This window comes from Calypte anna, chromosome 2 (genome assembly GCF_003957555.1).
Source record: "Calypte anna isolate BGI_N300 chromosome 2, bCalAnn1_v1.p, whole genome shotgun sequence".
Classification (NCBI taxonomy): Eukaryota; Metazoa; Chordata; class Aves; order Apodiformes; family Trochilidae; genus Calypte; species Calypte anna.
Genome location: NC_044245.1, coordinates 32,059,783 through 32,079,293, shown reverse-complemented (window position 1 = coordinate 32,079,293; position 19,511 = coordinate 32,059,783). Strand labels below are relative to the sequence as shown.

At 38.9% G+C, this 19,511-nt stretch overlaps 1 protein-coding gene across 2 annotated transcripts in view; it reads left to right on the top strand.

Annotated features, from left to right (window-relative positions):
• The window catches only part of RAPGEF5 (Rap guanine nucleotide exchange factor 5), a 157,985-nt gene that overhangs the window by 29,516 nt on the left and 108,958 nt on the right, over positions 1-19,511 (top strand). For both annotated transcript variants that reach the window (XM_030444187.1, XM_030444186.1), the window contains exons 4-7: positions 733-854; positions 1,993-2,161; positions 7,656-7,722; positions 15,478-15,526. In XM_030444187.1, coding sequence (XP_030300047.1) covers positions 733-854; positions 1,993-2,161; positions 7,656-7,722; positions 15,478-15,526 — 407 coding nt within the window. The remainder of the gene's footprint in view (positions 1-732; positions 855-1,992; positions 2,162-7,655; positions 7,723-15,477; positions 15,527-19,511) is intronic.

Here is a 19,511-nt window from a genome sequence, read left to right as displayed (position 1 = left end):
AGTCTGAAGTTATAAAAGAGATTAATTGGATTCCTAAATTTAGTTACCCAGTGATTTTTGCATGTATTTTATGGAATATTTCTGTAATGAATTGATTTTCCATTTGTGTTGCATTACAGCATAGATGCTTCCTCCTATTTTCATTTATGCTGAAAATGCAGGTCTCTGTTATAGCACCATTTATTCATATCTGTGTATTTAAAAAGCCACATTTTCTCAACTTCTTTTCTTTTTTCTCTTTAAAATGGTCTAAGGAGATAAGTTTACCAATAATGTGAAGGATTAAATACCTCCTAGAGCAGCAGTCAAGGTCTTATACATACAGTTTGTAGCTGTCTTACTTATGCCCATGCTCAGAAAGGAAATAAAATCCCAAGCCTAAAAGCTGGATTTTGTACACTTCTTATATATCTTCGGATGACTGTCTGTATGCAGCACAAATTGATAAAAATATTACATGTTGTAAGGTGAACCACGTGAATTAAGTATGCAAGGGATCTTACTCATCTAACATGAGTTCCCTTGTTGTAACTAGGGGCATCCCCTGAGACTTGCCAGAGTAATTTCTTTCTTTGAAATGAATAAGGTTATAGAAATCAGTAATAGAGAGGAAGAGTTTGCTCTGCTGAACAAAAGCATTCACTTTTAATAGCTTTAAAAAATAGCTTTTTATTATAAAAGAGCGTTTTAACATTTCTGTAGTGTAAGAGGTGATGTTTTCCTTATTTTCAGGAGAAGCTGTGTTGGATCAGAACTGGTAGACTGGCTTTTGGAGCAGTGCCCTTTTGTTAAGTGCAGGTCTACAGCAGCTGGAGTGTGGCAGCTCCTCCTGGATATGGGCATTATCTTATCAGGTCAGTCTTCATAGTATTTCTAGAATGAGGAAGGCTATCAGTGTCTGCTGCATAGGGTAAAGCTTCTGGTTTTGATGGGAGGGGAAAGAGGGAAAGAAAGAAAATGCAGATGGATCCATTGTTATTGGCAGTTGTTTATTCTATTATCTCTTTGGTAGGCTCACCTCTGTGACCTTTCATTTCATAAAGACCACCTTTCTTTTTTGCAATGGATTGAGAGAAGATTCATCTCAAGACAGTGATGATGTCAGGTTCTATCTGGCTGTCCTCACCTTCCTCACCAAATACAGGGGTTTGGTCCAGCTAATGTTTTTGGTGGTTGTGGTTACACTGGTAACCAACCTCTGGAAATCTGGTGGAGTTTAGTTTGTTACCAGGAGTACTTGGGTAGCTCAACTTGGAGCATAGCCAGCCCTGTGTCTATGCTTAGGCACTTAACTTTCATCCAAAGAGATGAGGTGTTATGGGAGATTTCTGCTTATGTATGCAGACAGTATACTTCAGGGTTTTCTTCTGCTCCAACTACTCTGGCAGATGTCTGATCATGCAGCCTCAACAATGGCTGAGTGACTCTCCTAGAAGGACCATGTGCTTTGGGCTTTGGACCCCATCCTTTGAACCCAGTTAATTTTTGGTTATGCCAGGAAAGATTGCATCAGCTCTAATAGCACATATCTTACCCAGGTCTAGCCTACAAATGCAGTAATCCTGAATTTGAGGAGAAGCTGGGATAATGATGGGCTTCATCTCCATTATTGAAATTTGTTTAGTGCCTGACCATTAGTGAGAATAGATTAGAAGCCTGTGGAAATTGAGGCTTAGAACTCTGACAAGTGAAAGGTTTTTTTAATCCAATAATTCTGAACTAATTCCAAAAGTGATTAAATACCTAGCAGTCTTAATGCTTCTCTTTCAGGAGCTTGGAGATCTTTAAACTGAGGTTTTGAGGTTGTCCTGTTTGGATGCATTGGGTTAACATGAGAGGGCAGAATTATGTTTATGCTGAGTTTGCAATCCTTTTTCCTCCGTGGTGGTACAACTTGGAATTTAAGTGAAGTGCAACACATAAGGTAGTGGGGACATACAACCTTTACATGGTAGAAGCTCAAAGGCTATCTAATTTTTTTTTTTCTAACAGTGGACAGACAACTCTATTTTCAAGACACTCATGCTTTCTATCAGTTCTCAGCGGATGAATGTACCTACCTTTTCTGTGAATTTGAGAAAGAGGAAGAATGGAAGAATGGAGTAAAGCTCCTACTTCAACTGCTGCCATTGTCTCCTCCCAGGATTGACATGTGTACTCTGTAAGTGTGTGTATACAGCTATTTGTAACTTTTGCTGACTATTTTGCAAGTGGCTGGCTCATAATGACACTGTTTACCCCCAAAACACCAGGCAAAGGAGTCAGCTCTCTTTTCAGGGTTGACAAGCTTTGTAGAGATGGGATGGGTAGAAATGTGATATCCACAGCTGCCTGATGTTAGTTTGCTACTGTGAGTTTGCCAGAGCTCTGTAATCTCTCATTTATCATTCCTTTTACAGAATATCCCTTTTAAGAGTTTCTCTTTCCATGTCTGCTCGGTCTTAAGTTGTGCTGGGGGAGGTTGAGGTTGGACATGAGAAAGAATTTCTTTACCGAGAGGGTGATCAGGCATTGGAATGGGCTGCCCAGGGAAGTAGTGGATTCTCCATCCCTGGAGATATTTAAAAAGAGACTGGATGTGGCACTCAGTGCCATGGTCTGGTAACTGCAGCAGTAGTGGATCAAGAGTTGGACTTGATGATCTCTGAGATCCCTTCCAACCCAGCCAGTTCTATGATTCTATGATTCTCTCACCTGACTACTGGATGTTATCATGCTCTCTGTGTTGATACAGCTGTGCTCTAAATGTTGCCTATTTAGAACAGCTGGATGAAAAACATAATTATTTGTGTCACAGCAAGAGGGCAATACAAAGGAAAAAGGTGGCAGTGAGAGATCTGGAGGCCTGAGACCCCTCCTGCCTTAGCAAATCTGCAGGAGCTGGCCTGGATAGACACATTGGGTTAAATTCTTTAATTCTCCCTAGCATGGTGAATCCTCAAACCTGACTCTTATGCTGTGGAGAACTAGAACTATTACTCTCCCAGTACTGGGATTTATTCTCTTTCATGTCAAAGACAGAACTTTCTTTTATAAGTACTTTCTTTCTCTACGTATTAGACTTTAAATAAACACATTTGCTCAAATAAATGTCCAGTGGGAATATCTTAAAAGAGTGCAAAGCCCAAAGTCCTTGTAAGCCCATCTTGAGTCTTAAATTCAGACATTTTGAGCTGATAGGAAAAAAGTCTCAGTAACTTCTCTGTGTGGTTCAGGGTGAAAGCTTGATTCCCTCCCTTGTTATTGACTGCCCTCACCAACCAGAGATGTGCAGTTCTGGAGTGGGGATTCCCTTGAAAACGCATTTATTGGTCAGCTTGAGTCAGTGCAGTCAAGTGACAGGGACCTCAAATTGGCTAGAGCAGTGGACTGATCATCTAAGCAGATAACTCCTGTGGGAGAAAACCTTTGAATGATTCTGCAAGTAAAAATTCTTGTCTTCTCTTCTGCTAGGCTGTTTGGATGTCCCTAAATATCAGGGCAATTTCATCTTCATTTCAGGGGATTTGGGGTTTTTCTCATTATCACTGCAAATCAGGCCACTTTTCCTGGTTCCTGACTATGTGTACAAAAGCTTTGGATCAAAAAGACAGCACAGATAAGTCACATTGATGGGTTACCTGAAGGATGCTGGGTAGGTAAAGGGATTGAAGACTTTTTAAGGTTTTATTTAAGAATATCTCCTGCATGCTGACCTTGGCTGGAGAGTAGCACTTTAAAGTCTGCTTTGCAGTCTTATCATTCCAGTGCAACTGTCAGGTTGAGTGGAGGATGATCCCTGTCATGTGAATTGAACAATTACTCGTTAATGTACATTTCCATCTCCTTCCTTCTCACATTATTTAAATTTTAGTTGAAGCTAGTTTCCTTTTGGGAGCACTGTCACTAAAGTACTATTTTCTGGAGGTTTTACCTGTCAGATTGTGAAGGTGCTTTTAGAAGAAATATATATATGTTGAAGGAACAGAATTTTAAATAATGGTATACTCTCGAGGGAGTGTGATATTAAAGGGAAAGGAGGCTTTTCCAGGTTCAAAATTCTCCATGCTTGATGCAAATAACACACCTCTAAAACTCAATCTGAAAGGGAATAGATTTGATGAGGTGTTTGTTAAAGTTATCTGACTGGGTTAAATAAACCCATGTATACTTTTTAATGACAGAAGAGGGCAATTATAAAAGCTTTTCCTTGCACTGAGTGTTTGTCTTTTCTCAAATATATGAGAAAATATATATGGTTTTGCATACTATAGTAGCATAATCTTTCGTGTAATTTAATTTTTTTTACTAATTTTTCTGCCTTAGTTTTTCTTGTAGTCTATGTATAGCACTGATGGAATTAATTCCGCATGCACAGAAAAATTCTTACCTTATTAGTTAGTTTCCTTGCTTTTGATGAAATCAGAAGTGACTGCCTGCTTGTACACCAGAAGGCAATGTTGGGCATCTCCTGGTGGTCCCGGGAGCCAGGCACTTTCTGTCTCCTCCCCAGCTGGTGGGCAGCAACCTTGGACTTGCTTGTTCTGCTGTGTGTGTCAGTGGGTCTCTGTGGAGCACCATGGACCTCTTCTACCAGAAGGAGTCTGTAGGCCTGAGTGGGCAGTAGAAGGTCTGGAGATTTCCATCAGTAGCTCTTCAGGAAACCCTATTAAATAAATATGTTGGGGGCTCGACTTGCTGTACAGATTTTTGATGGATGTCTATTTGTTTCTGGTCAGTATTAGCAGTGTTACCAGAGAATACTTCAGGAAGTTTGACAATGAAAATAGCATTCTGAAGCCTGAGATGGGCTTAGGGTTACAGAATAAATGTTCCATGTTGCCTTTTGACCTTGGCAAATTCCCTACTTTAAACATAACATTTTGATGGGAATTTACCATGGAAGACACGATGGAGCAGAGCAGATTTTTAGCAGCTCACACTAAACTGATAGCTGATAATGTTACATGTCACAGTACTGAGCACCTCTAAATGTTGTCAAATGACATGGGACTGATGCAGAAGCCTCCTGGGGTCATTAAACACTCTGTGTTAATCACAGCCAATTCTACTGGAACAGAAAAGAAGTGAATATTGTAATAACATGGGAACAAAAGACCTTTATTAAAAGCTGTGCCATGGACTTCTTTACAAACCTGAACAATTGCTTAGGTTCTCATCCAGTGCCTCCTAAATTCTTTTCCAGTGACTGCAATGTCTTTGTATCAGGTGTTTAATCTTTGTGTGTTTCTATTTCCTTCTTTGTAAATGGGGGTGTTTATATTTATAAAAACACCTAATTCCCAGAACCACTGGTAGACTCAGTGAACATTTCAAGAATGCTTTGTGTATCTTAGACTATTGAAATATATCCCCCCTTTCTTTTTTTTAATTATGTGAAGAGATGTTAACAGGGAATTTTTTTTTATCCCTTACTGCTTGTTATTTTCTTTCCAGAAGTGTTACACTGTATTCTGTATCTCCTATTCTGAAACAATTTACATTTTTTTAATTTCAAAAAAGTAACCATTCTTAGAAGTAATTTGGTTTTCAAGCAAATAGCCAGACTGGGATATTGATTTAGTTACTGCCTTATGGAATTCCTGGAGAGCTTTTGCTGAATGCATAGGTCTCTCATTGGCACTATAGGTAAAACAAAATATAGATATGTGTAGTGGCTCCATACTGGACTGGTTGATTTATCTATTGATTCATAATGTAATATTGATTTATGATTTTTAGTTGATCCTCCAATTTAGAACAGGACCATGGGTGTATCCATAGTGGTTCAGTGGGTCAGGAAACACTGTAGTGGCTTTTATGTGGTGTAGAGAAATAATTATGTGGGACCTGTCTTGACTGCATGTGAATCCAGGGCAAGCACCTCTATATTTTATTCTACTTAACACAGAGTACTGAGCCCACAGATCACTGAGCTGTGTAAGCATGAGGTTTGTGGCTCCTGTTTGGTAGCAGCCCTACTAGGTCTTAGCTGGCCCCTTTTGAAGAAAGTAAGGTGGTGTCTGTCCTGATTCTGTTCCTTGGTATCCATTCTGTCTTGGTTTTTTTCCATTTGCTTGGGTATCATAATACATTTTCCCTCTCTGATTCTGGAGATCTGACTATAATTTGTGGTATATTTATGATTTTAAAAGTATTTGATGTCCATATTCAGATGAATACTAGGGGCATTTTTGAAGATGAAGTGATAAATGGCCAAGATGGAAATAGCTATGCTATATACTTTTCTGGGCTTACAGATGGCATCTGTGGCTGTGTCTAATGAGCTGCTATCTTTTGCCTCCAATTTAGAACAATCAGGTCATAGCTTGTGCAAGGAAACATAGGTATCTGAAGAGGTTGGTTATTGTAATCTCATTCCAAATTATAAAGAGATTTAATGAATCAGTCTTTGTAAATAAAACTGCATTAAATTTTGGGGGGCTGTTTTAACAATGAAAATGGTAAATCACATGTTTCTTTGAATAGGAAAGGATGTTGTGAAAATAATTGTGGTTTCTAATCTGAATTACTGTTTTGTTCTGAATATGCTTGCCCCAGAATGAATGCATATGACATTCTGATCTTTCTGACCTTCATTTTTTAACCAGAAAAAGAAAGTTTTGGACATGAGACATAAGAACAATACTATACCAACTGCATGTTCCAGACAAGTTGTCATCTCTTACCCTGAACACATCAAGGCACATAAGGAATTAAATAATTTAGTCAAAGATAGAAGCTTCTGATAATACCTGGGATTTGCAGTTATTACAGCAGTTGCAGTTTTGCATATCAGCTCAGTTTGCTGGCATGCCATGCTTCTTGAATACCATGCAAAGTAAAGATGTCAAGGGCATTTTCTTTTTCTTCTTCCCATAGTAATAACTCTCATATTGGTACTTTTCTTCTGATTGTCAGTACTCGTTCTGAAAGGCTTGCAGGTATTTTAGTGATGGAAATCAGATTGTTTTAAAGAAACCCACAGTTCTGTCCCATGCTGTCCAGAGCAGCTTTTGTTTGGCTTTTTCCATGTGAGCCAGACTTCTGTGACAGTCTCTGGAAGAGTTCTCTCTGCACTGTCCCACCTTTGTGGAGACACATTAGGTCTCTGTCTTGCAAATAACAGTCAAGACAACCTAGCAGTGATCTCAGACATTGCTTTAGTTTACTAACTTATGGCCTCTTACATGTATTCTTTTCATTTTGATGTATTTTTTTTAATCTATCAGACATCACGTGTCACATAATGATTTTGATGTTGTCTGCTTTTATCTATGTGAGCTTCTATTCCATAGGTGTTGCTCAGCAGAGCTGAATGGTGAGCAGGTGGAGTAACTTTTTAGCAGAGCAAAATATGCATTCAAATAAGCAACTCTCAGCTAAGAGGGTCCTGAATTCTTCAGTTTTTCATCATATTTTTGTACTGGGAGAATTCTCTCACTGTTTTACATTAGTCCTATCAAAAGAGTTCTTGACAGTGAGGGACAAAGGGTGTACTCTGTCATTGCTGACACAATTAATTATTGTCATGTTGCAGTCATCATTTTGATGTGGAATCTCAGAAGCCCTTTGACATTACTGCCTGTGGCTACACAGTTCCTTGCTTTTCAGGAATCAAAAGATGTTGAAGCAGAATTAAAGAAATAATAAAATCCCATTTCTATTTTTTTAAGGCCTGATCAAAAAATAGAAGATACGGCAGAAACTGATGCTGAAATTCTTGCTCGTCTCACTTCTGCGGTAAGGTCACTGCATCAAAGTTTGCACTGATCATGTTTGAAATATTGTCATGTTTTGGATTCTTTCAAATTAAAGGCTTAGTCTTAGTGAGCAGGTGTTTGTAATGCAAACTGCTTCTTTTGTCTCTGAAAGGAGGAAGCTTTACTGAGGTCTTAGTGTACAGTTCCAAAGCTATTAAAATCAGTCAAAGCAAGGACTGCTGTAGCCTATTCTTCTTATAATCCATGCTGTTCAAGGCCCAGGAGAAATTAATCTGGAGGAGCATGGTGATTTTTCTGCCATGGAGCAGACACTCAGATCCTCTTGATCAAGTGGACATCGGTGTGCTGACAATGATGGGATAGGGGACAAAGGGAAAGAAAGGTCCTCAGCAGCCCTGGTTGATTATCCTAAGATTCTGAAGGGTTCCACCTGGGAAACCTGAATATCTGGCTTCCCAACTGTGTTTAGCTTCAATAAGCTCTATCATAATAAACAACAGCTTATCCTGTCTGTGCGAGAATTTGGTGCATCTTGTTTATTTTGCAAGATTTTTCTAAAAAGCAGACAGACAGGACCTCAGAAGGTGTAATCTCCACGGTGGTACTGAGAGCACCCTCACTATGTTTGTGGGTGTTGCAAAACTGGGATAAATGGTTGATACACCAGAGGGATGTGCTGTCATTCAAAGAGACCTGGACAGGCTGGAGATAAGGACCAACAGCACTCTCCAGAAGTTGAACAAAGGGCAATGCAGTGTCCTGCATCTATGGGAAGCAGCCTCATGCTCCTGTACAGTCGTGGGGCTGACTGGAAAACAGCTTTGCAGAAGAAGACCTGAGCCAGCTGCTGGGCTGCGTTAATCAGTGTGTTACCTTCATGTTAAAAGGAGAAATCATTTCCCTCAGCACTGCTGTGACATATCTGGAGTTTTGAGTGCAGTTCTGAACTCCCAGTACAGGAGATATGTGGATGTACTGGGGTGTATGTAAATGGCCATGAAGATTAGAGAGGTCGAGCATCTGATTTACAAAGAGGGGCTGAGAGAACTGGGAGTTGAGCTTGGAGAGCAGAAGGTTGAGGATCTTTTCAATGTGTATTAATACATGATGGGAGAGAATAAAGAGGATGGGGCCAAGCTCTTCTAGGTGATGTCTTGTGACAGGACAAGAAGCAGTGGCACAAACTGAAATCAAGAAATTCAAGAAAAAAAAAACAACTTACTGTGAGTGTGACAGTAGAACAACTGAGTCTCCATCCTTGGAGATGTTCAGAACATGGATTAGATGACCTCCAGAGGCCCCTTTCTACCACAACCATTCTGTAATTGCACAGTTTTGTGAACATCACATGGTATCAGTAGAACATGGAATTATTGCTAGTTCTGTTTTGGGTATGTGAGAAAATACAGACATGAGAGGGAACCAAGCAGGATGAAGTTGTCATAAAAAAGGCATGAGGATAAGAGCTATTTTAAGTAAAATGAATAAAGTACTATCTTGAAATTGCTAAAAAATTGAGGGGAAGGAGAATTTGTGCTACATTTTCTAATGCCAAATGGCTTTACAAATGGTATTTTGTAAATTTTTTTGAAAGCCAGTTGTTTTGTATTCTCAGCCTGATGCAAAAATAATTTAAATTTTAAGATGCTATAAATTTTGGTTTAATTTTTTTTTAATTTTCTCTATATAGTAAAATTCCTTGCTTTCTCTACCTTCTTTTGCTAATTGAAGTTGAAAGAACTCAGAACCTCAGTATCCTCCATTTTCAATTCTCTAGAGAGAAAAAATAGAAAAACATGGAACAGTTTTTGCAAAGTTATGTCTTAAAAATCCACAAAACCACCAACTCTATAAAACATCACCAGAAACTTTGCCTTTAAAAAACAGATGAGTAATGGCTTTTCATCAGTTAAAAAAATGGAAGCACTCAGTAAGACAAACTTTCTGAGTTTAAGGACTGGATCTAACTGTTGCTGGATACACTTGGATAAAAGGCATATCCTTACATGTGTGAGCATTTGACAGGGAGTTTAGAGTGCTTCACATTTAGCTTACAAGGTCAAATGTTTGAATTGCATCCTGAGTGGTTCCAGCAGCAGGGCACGTAGACAGGTTTTCTTTTCATGTATTATTATTATTGATTGTTAATTTTTATTTTTAATTTTTTATCTTTTATATTCTATCTTTTATTCAATGAACCATTTTATTGCTGTAGCTAGCTAGCTAAAGAAAAATCCGGCAGTTTCATTTCCAGATGGCCTGGGATTCATCTATTGCCATGCTGGTGCTGAAAAGACCAATCCTTTCTCCTGCATTTTCTGTTTTCCCACAAAACTGGGCAGGCTCTCTATAACAATTTTCTAGTCTAATGCTGGAGAAAAGAGTTAAGACCAGAGCAGGATACTCCAGATATTAACATCTCTATATGAACTTCTCCTCCTGGCCCTCCAGAATATTGCTTTTCTTGGGATCTAAAGTACACACTGTGAGTTTATGGAGAGCTGTTATGTGCTCCAAGGCAATCTGAACCTTCAGTTTGCACCACTCAGCAGAGGACTGGGCTTACCAGGATGCAATTTGATTTTTGCTGCCAGCCTCAGAAACTGTATGGAAAGAGACCTGTGAGTAGGAGCTGGAAAGCAAAAGTGAAGGTATTAGCCATGACTGGAAATGTGTTCACACTTTCTTGCTTTTTGGCTCACTGAATGTTTACAGGTTTTCTACAGAGTCAAGCCAGTCTTTCTTGAAGAATTCATTAATCAGAGTCCTGTTCACAATACTCTTCAGCCCAATGTTTCAGATGTGGAAAAAAACCCCACAAAAACCTTACTTCCAGCTTAAGCACTAAAGCATCCAGAAATTGGAGTTGACTTTTTTTGTACATTTCCACGTTTTGAAATTCAAATCCCTTACGTGACCATAGTAGTACCACCTCTGCTGCTTTTCTTTTGGGTTTTTTTAAATTGAATAAAACATTCTCTGTTGGGTCAGAAGGATACTTCTATGTCAGCTTTTCTTTTGGGGTGGATTAAATTCTCAAATTTTCTAACCTGAACTGGTTGTGAAGATCCAGCCCAGGCAACACTGGAGAAATCTGTGTGCCTAAAATATAAATCTCTGTTTTAGCATTTGAAAGTGCAGGGGAAAATGTAAGGATGCATGAATGTAAGGTCTAATTATATATTTCTGTAGCTCTGTAAAAGCCATTGCTGTTGCAGTGTGGAACTTGCCTCCCCTAAATTTCAGTGGCCTTATGGCAGGCATCTACATCTGAGCTAGCTGCCCCAGGCACTCCTTACATCCAGGGTGCAGAAATAGGGACTTTTAGGATGCTAAATGTATGATTAATTTTAGAAGTCTGCTTTAGGGAAAAGCAATCATACCTTAGGCTGCTATCGTAAGATTATAGAGTGATTGGCACAGACATAAACATCTGCACATATCTGGTGAATTCCTCTCTCCCCCCCTTTTCTTTACTGTAATCTGACTTTGTTGACCTCTGTTTTAGAACTTATTCCCTACTGCTATTTCTTACCAGGTGTTATTTCTCTCCAGTAGAGTTCTACTTTTCATATTCACTGCACAATTTGTTAGTGGGTTTAGGTATTGGGTTGTGTTTTTCTTGGGTTTTTTGGGGTTTTTTTTGTGGTTTGGCCAGTTGAGAATTGATTAGTTATAACAACAGTTACAGAGATTGTAGAAGATAATAACAATGAATGATGCTGAGTCAGAAGGGCAGCAGGGAAAAAGCTGCAGATGTTTCTTTATCATCTTAATTTGTGCATAGTGTATGGAATACGCTTCTTTTAAAAGCAGAATTGGATACAAAAGATTAAAAACCTAACTTGTCAGGGGTCTTACTTTTTCTTTATGATGGAAGAAGCAGAGTCAGTCAAGATAACTGAAACGAGCCTACCAAATTATATGCTCCATTACGATGAGGCACTGACAAGACCATCAAACTTAAATTATAAAGGCAGCTGACATGCAAGCAGTGCAAAGTGTCATTTGAAATATGTTTGCATCAGATAGTCTTTTCTGGTCATGAAAACGCAGTCATTACTTCTGGCTTTTTAAAACAGCATTCCAGAGCTGTCATGCATCCTATGTCATGTCCCAGAGAGCATCTTCATATTCAGTGTCTTGTCTGCTAAAACTGTGGCACAGTGGGATAGCTCACATAGAGATGGATGCTATATGAGTTTCCTCTCCAAAGCTCTTACCTTCACTTTTGATGGGATAGAAAAGAATATCAGGATGTTAATGAAGTGTATCTGGGAATAGTTTTCTGGGACTTTAGGATGTCAGTCAATACAACGTTTATTTAGAGTCCATCAAACTATCATTACTTGAGATATGAAAATGTGAGCTGGTTTCTTTTCTTTTTCAAAACCCTGCTGTTTAGAAGTTTCTGTTGGAGGATTTAATTTTGAGGTTCCCACTTTGTCTCAAGATCTGAAATCCTATTTGGCCCATTTAGATTTAGAATACTATTTCACAAAAGACTACCACGGGCAGAAAAAAGTAGAGGTGGTCTGCATTGTCTACTAGGTGCACAATTATGCCTTCTGTGATGAAATAACCAGGTTCATGGATAAAAAAAAGAACAGTAGTTGTTGTCTGCTTTTGAAAAATGTCTGCCTCTGTGCTTTGAAGATAAGAAGGTTATCCATATAAACGTGCCATTTGTACTTAATAAGGCAGAAGTATACCAGGTACCACTCTGTAAGCACACCCTTGCTGTTTCATATTTTAAAAAAATCCTGATTAAGGTGTGGTAACATGCCAACAACACACTCAAAATGTTCTCTTTCAGACTCTGTAAATACTGTGTAGTAAGCTGGCCTTTAAGCTGAATCAGTGTTGAAATCTGCAACGCTACTAAAAAATGAGATACTGTTTAGATAGTATTAGCTTTTTAGCAACAAGCAATATGTATAAACCTTTTTATTTAGCTTAATATCTCAATTTATTTGTGTAGGCATAGCTCTTGCTTGAAAGTGTATTTTACTTTGAGTCCACATTATTATCTTCAATGTGATGTGCAGCTATCGATTTTGTCAAAGAGGCAGTAACTGAAATCCCATTAGGAAGAAGTATGATAATGTGTAGCATGTGTGCAGTGAGGAATGGATATTGTACATGGATTTCCATTGGTGTAATGGTGCATAGGAATTGCATGTTCAGCTGAGTTGTCAAGTGCATTTATTCTAAAATTGGAAAAGCACATAGATTATGAAATCTAGGGACACCAGGCAAATCCAGAAAGATGCTCAGCAGTACCAATTCTTTGTGAATTTTTGTGAATCTCATCTTTGTGATTTGAGTATCTGCTATGAGAGGGAGCTCAGACTGCCAAAGTGAAACACTTTGATGAAGGAATATTTACTTAATATTAAGACTAGAGGAACCTGCTTTTCCTGAAGTATTCTGCTCAGATGAAGTAATATGCCAGTTGCATTCCTGACACAGAGCAAACGATGAGGTATTTTGCATAACATAGACAAAATACAGAAAAAGAGCCTTTTTATTGCCTCTGATGTTAGCACTGTCTTTCAAATTTGAAAAATGCCACATTATGTGGAAAAGTAATACTGCTCTTCTAACTGTGGGATGCCATGATCCTGCTTTTTCTTCTGAGAAGATGGGGTTTTTTTTACACTCTCAGAGAGATTTGCATTTTTCAGTTGCTGATTGTTAATTGGTATATTTACAGCTGTTGCAGATTGTAATGTCTCCTAAGGCTAATCTTGAGATAATGTATCTATTACATGCTAAAAGATAAAGATGAGACATCAGTGCACTGTTTCTTACTATTCATAAACTGCAAGAATAGCCCAGGACCAAGGCATTGAAGTTGGTACCTTCTGCTGAGTTTAATGAAAGGTCTAAGCAGTTTATCCACACAAAGTCATCCACACAAATGCCACTTAGGCATTTTTTGCAAATCCTTTTCTAACTCTGGATAGTTTGTGTGTATTTTTACCAGTGTATATCAATTGCTTGAAGCGAGCAAGCACACAAGTTGTTTTTCCACAGAAGAACTGTTCTTTCCCATCTCACTTGCAAGTTTATGCTTACATTAACCATGATTAGCAGCTCTCCAGACATGGGAATGAGTGTACAGGAAGGAAGGAAGGGAAGGTAATACTGCCAGCTTGCACAATTGTGCTGGAAACAGGATGACATGTAAGAACACTGTGGCACTGCCTTCATACTTTCCTGCTTGGAGTGGCAGAAATCTCTGTCCCTTTCAGTGGGGCAGCATCAAGGAGTAGAAAATACCCTTGTACCTTGCAAGAACAGCAAAAAAAATCTCCTCGGCCCTTTGCCACAAAGAAAGGAAGGATGCAAACAGGGGAAGGATGTGACCTCTGGTATGACTGCCTTCTGCCATATGTAGAGTGTCCTGCTGGGTGGTATCTGATCAGTGGATGCAGGAGTTCCATTGTACTGAGATGTCCTGGGTGATTTTGTGTGTCTTCATGCTTAGACAGACTTATAATGCTTATAATGTTAGCTACTCTTGTTTCACATTTTCAAATGAGCTGTGAGAGTGGGATGTTGACAATTGTTAGAAATCATATTACTTCAGGGACGCTTCATGGGCTTTGTGCCTTGTTCTGATCATACCACGTGTCTTGTGAATGATGTTTTAAATTTTGTATGCTCTTAGAAACTGGATGTCAAAACTCCCACCGAAGAATAGCCTTGAGCTTTTCACAGATCTATCAGACAAGATGACTGCTATGCACTGCAGGACTTTCTACAGAGAGGCAACACAATCCCTAGAAAAATAGGAGGATTGGCCCACTTTTTTTTTTCAATACTAAAGAGAGTCTGTCTTGGGAAAATGAGGAAAACTGGAAGAAGATGGAGGTGTATGGAAGAGTTTGAGAATGTGGATGGGGAAGAACACAGTAGAGAGTGCTGTAGGTCAAGTGCAGAGCACTTCAAGCAGCTGTAATGGAACAGGTGATGGCAGTGAGTATGAAGCATTAAAATAATGACTAACACAAAATTTTCCTGATAGAAAAAGGAAGAGACCTATGGAGAGAAGTGGATATGGAGTTGAGATGGTTAATGAAAAAGTAGCTGGTTGTAGAGAGATTATAGGGAAAATATGAAGAATGCAGAGACAAGAGGCTAAGGAAGGGTGCTGGGTAACATGGCAGGGATGTTTCATCACAATACGGTGAGACAGCCTGTAAATCTGGAAATCAGATAGCTCTTACTTTGGCACATTCTTCTCAAGGTAAATTTTCATCCTGAAATGCTCAGCCGTAATATAAGGAGAGGCTGTTTCCTCCTGAAAGCTCCAAAGAGCAAACGTCAATTATGTACATGGACCTCAACATGGAGAATTTCCTTATCCTGGAGTCACACAATAAATCCAGCATTACAGTGTGCTCAACAGAGGCCAGACAGACATCTAACAAGGAAAAGAAGAAGCTTTAAGTGTGTGCTTGTGAAGAAGATGCTGTGCAAATAAATTGCAGTTCCATCTACTGAATTACCCTCTCCCTAAGGAATGTGCAGGTATTTACAAGAAAATAAAGTAAAAACCAAATTGAATAATTGTCACGGAATTACCAGATGAAAAGGAAATTGCTTTGCTAGGAAAAGTGATTATAGTTTCAAAACCAAGTACCTGGATAATACCATGTGCACTTGACTGCTCCAAATTGATAGCTGGTATCTAACCAGTGTTGCATTTTGTTTTGTTATACTGTGTGAGTAACCACAACCATCCTTTCCTTTCCTGGTGTTTTAGGTACAGAGAGAACTGGCTGCTGTCATTGCCTTGAAAGCAAGGAAGTCAGGTGAGTTAGGCTGGGCTTCAGAGGGGGTTTGGAACACTGTTCCCTTTTGTCATTTATTGAAGTATTTGAACTGTCATTGCTGTCTTATTAACATAGGGAAGGAAAGATAGTGGACCTTGTTCCTCTCTTGTTGGAGAGCTTTTTGTATATAGCACAATGCAATTACTGTCAAGCTTTGCTTCCCCTAGCTCGTCACAGCTAATGACCTTGCTGATAAAATATGTGTTAGAGTTAAAGGTGAACTTGGGTCTCTTTCTGGCTAAAATAACTGTTTTCTCTGGGCTTACACTTTATAGAAGAAGTTAATGCCTTTTTTTGACTTACATTCAAGACAAATAAGTTGATAATTTTCCCATGTTTTCTCATATGGCTCACTATCTCATGCCATTTTCACTGTATTTTACCTGCCCAGCCAGCCAGGTGTGATTTTTTTTGTGTGTGTGTTAAAGCAAAAGGACAACTTCATGCATGAAGGTGTTCTTTCCTAAGACTTGTCTTTACATCCACATGGCTGTAGAGGCAAGTGTCTGTTAGCAGGGCACGTAGAAGGGGAAAGGCAGATGGATAATTGGAAGTCTCTGACACTGTAAGCACTTACAGCAAATGCTGTAAGTTGCCATGCAGTGCAATGACCACTGAAATATGTGGTCACCTCAGCTTTGTCAGCCACTAAGGTGGTAGCACAGCCACATTCAGAAGGCATCTGCATTACTGAGCTGGAGTAGTAGCAAGGGAGCTGTGTTTTCTGGGCACAGCACAGGAACCAACAAAACCTACTTGGTCAGGCCTGACCCTATGCAGGGTTAACTTTGGTGTCTTCATCTCTGATGCAGTGAATCTGCAGGAAGGGCAAACTGCACATGGCAAAGAAAGAGTTGAATGTATTTCTACAGTAAAACAGAAGTGGAGTTGCCTTACATTATTAGTGTGTTCCCAAAGCCAATTAAATCTTCAGGTACCTCTTGAAATCTTCAGTGATTTTGCACTTTTCAAGCTATTTTCTGACCAGTTAATAATATTGCATCATAATAACTGTATCTGTCCACCTGCAACCAACAAGTCCATCACAAAAGTTATTACATACAACACTTGCAGTATACACAATGTGGTATCTTAAACTGGAAATATCAAGATGTGGCTGGTATATCTGCAAATGTTTCTTTGTAAGTATTGAAATGATAATGTAAGTATTACTAAAATATTATAGACACAGCTTAATGCATTTTTGTCTGGAAATACAAATATCATTAGGTTATACACATAGTCATCTGTAAATGTAAGCCTGCATAGAGTAAACACACATTTAGTGTGAATTCAGACCTAAATTGCTTCTGTGTGATAGCTTTGCTTCTGAAACTTCTGTAGGAGTTTACAATGCTAATACCCCATAGCTGCTTGCCTCTATCTGGTATCACCCCAGTCCCACCTGAATTATACTGTCTGAACATGGAAATGCTTCTGTTCTGGTTTGGTGCAGAGATAATTAGACTATTTTAAGGAAGGGCTCAAGGTAACCTTTTGTTTTGCTGTAAACAGGCTAAGAGTATGGTGCTGTGAACTTCTTTACTTGGTCCTTATATGGTTCTAAGAAATCCCTTTCCCTGCTTCCCTCAGCAGTTCTGTTGGCAAATATGCCTTCTGCTACTGGCAATAAATAAAAACTTCATTCCCTGAAATAGGTGATTTTTACCTGAATTAGCCTCTCATTTCCTTTTGGTGGATGTCTACATAAACAATTGTGTCAGGAGAAAATAGGACGGAGGGTGGATTACAATTGGATTAGCTCATGCTGCAGGAGATGAAAATGGGAAAGGAGGATAGCTCTTGGAGTCTCCTTCACACTGACATAATTGCAACCCACATAATACAGGTAGAAATATTTTAGTTAAAAATCACAACCTTAAATAAACCAAGCTCCCTGTAGAGCTTTTGAAGTGCTGACTGGCCTTTCCTAACACATTACTGTAAACACTTAAAATATCAATTTAGATCTGAACAAAAGATATCTCCTCAGTCAGTTTAACTAGTGCATGCTTGCTGTGGAAATTTGCATTTCTTTATGCCTCATCTTGGACTACTATAAAAAATGGCTACATGATCAGGCATAACTGTAAGGTTTAATTTAGGTTAATGCCTTTACTAAAGTAGGAGCAGAGTAAATTAGGGTGGTTGATTATGCTTTTTAAAATTTTATTTTATTGCTGATGGTTACATTCACAGCATAGCATTTATTGTTAGCCATCAGGATCCAGTATGCTGTGCCTGGTGAAGTGAAGCATATTTCAGATAAAGTACTTCTGAAACTAAAAGCCACAGTATCTTTTGAAGATATTGTTCTTCTAACCTTCTCCGAGACTCCAGATAATTCCAGGAAATAAACCAGCAAAGATCAGGCAAGGAGTTGTTGGGGTTTTTTTGGGTTTTTTTGGCATGAAAAGAGTGGAACATGGTTATTGGGCCAGCTGCCCTGGGTGTTTTCCAGCCTGGTGTGAACAGAGTGGGCACCTGGCTCCTCTGCCCTGGGAATTGTAGGTGGGGAGTGCAGGGAATAGGCACATTCCTAACCTGCTGGCTGGAACCTGCCTGCAGTGGGTAAGCAGTTCAGTAACTGAAATCTTTCCTGGAGGTTTGCAGCCCCAAACCAAAAGCTGTTGTGCAAAAATTCTTGTACTCGTTTTGATGGTTTGGTGGTTTTTAAATTATGGTGTTTCGAAATATTTCCTCTCTATAGCTGGTTAGTGCTACCAGTAAGAGAAGAGAAAAACAAACAAGGAAAAAAGATTTTTTTTTTTTTTTTTTTTTTTTTTTGCTTAATGCAAAGACTATGTAATTTGTTCCTGAATTGCTTTAATTTCTGGGTATACCTCTGCCCTCAGAGAGGCACTTGACACTGATTTAATTGTACCAGAAGAATTGGCTGATTAAAGCTTTCATATTTCTTGTCTAGGACAGTTGTAGTAATCACTGGGTTTCATTTCATGGGAAGTGATATTCAAGATCACAACCACCACAGCTCTGCCAGAGGTGAAGAGGGTCCAACTAGGAAGGTTTGCTATGTTTGGAGGAGGGGAAACATTGCCTTTGGTTACCCTTGTGAAACAGTTTATTTTTGTTTTAATGAAGCTTGGGATTGCTACCTAGTATGTGTATATGAGACATAGTAATTAAAATTATTTCAGGTCTTGGGCCAAAAGGGCTTTTTCAGAGATTTAGACACTGTATCAACTGTCAGAATGTTTTGAAAACCAAGGTAGAAAACGGAGCCTGCTGTGGGGTAGGGCAGACTATCAAATTCTTGCTGGTACAGGATCTGACTTGATGGAGAATGTCAACTACCAGAAAATAAAAAGTCAGTAGGGTGTGTGGGAGAATGCCTCTCCCCAAGAGGTTTTCTGTTTTTTTTGTTTTTTTGGTTTTTTATTGGGTGGACGAACAGGAGAAATGCATAACACTGACAGAAGGCTGAAGAAAAAATACAAAAGCTGAAGAATGAAAAACTTCTCTGCTGTGGAAAAAAAGCTCTGTTTTCATATTTCAGATGTGTACTGCAAGTGTACCATTCTTGTTGCAAAGCATCAAAGCATAAGCTGATAGAGAGGTACTTGTGAGCCCTCATGCAGAGGGAGCTCAGCATTTTTAACAAAAACAAAACAAAAAGAATGACAAAACAAAGCAATAACAAAACACAACAACAAAAAAAGAGTAAAATTAATATCTGTAATCCTGAAGCTTTGATGGACCTCAGTAACAGTGTTGACTAGACAGCACATTTGTATTCCATTAGAATAAAGCACTCATGATAAAGATGGCTTAAGAGGGGGAAATGAGCTTGTGTATTTCTCTGTGGCTTATGAAATTGCATTAAAATTGTTCTCTCTTAACCCTAGAATTAAATAGATTAAATGCTGTCTTCCTTGGTTGGGTAAAAGGTCTTGGAAAATGACATAGCTGGAGCAGAAGAGAACTTTGGTTTTAATTGTGGGTA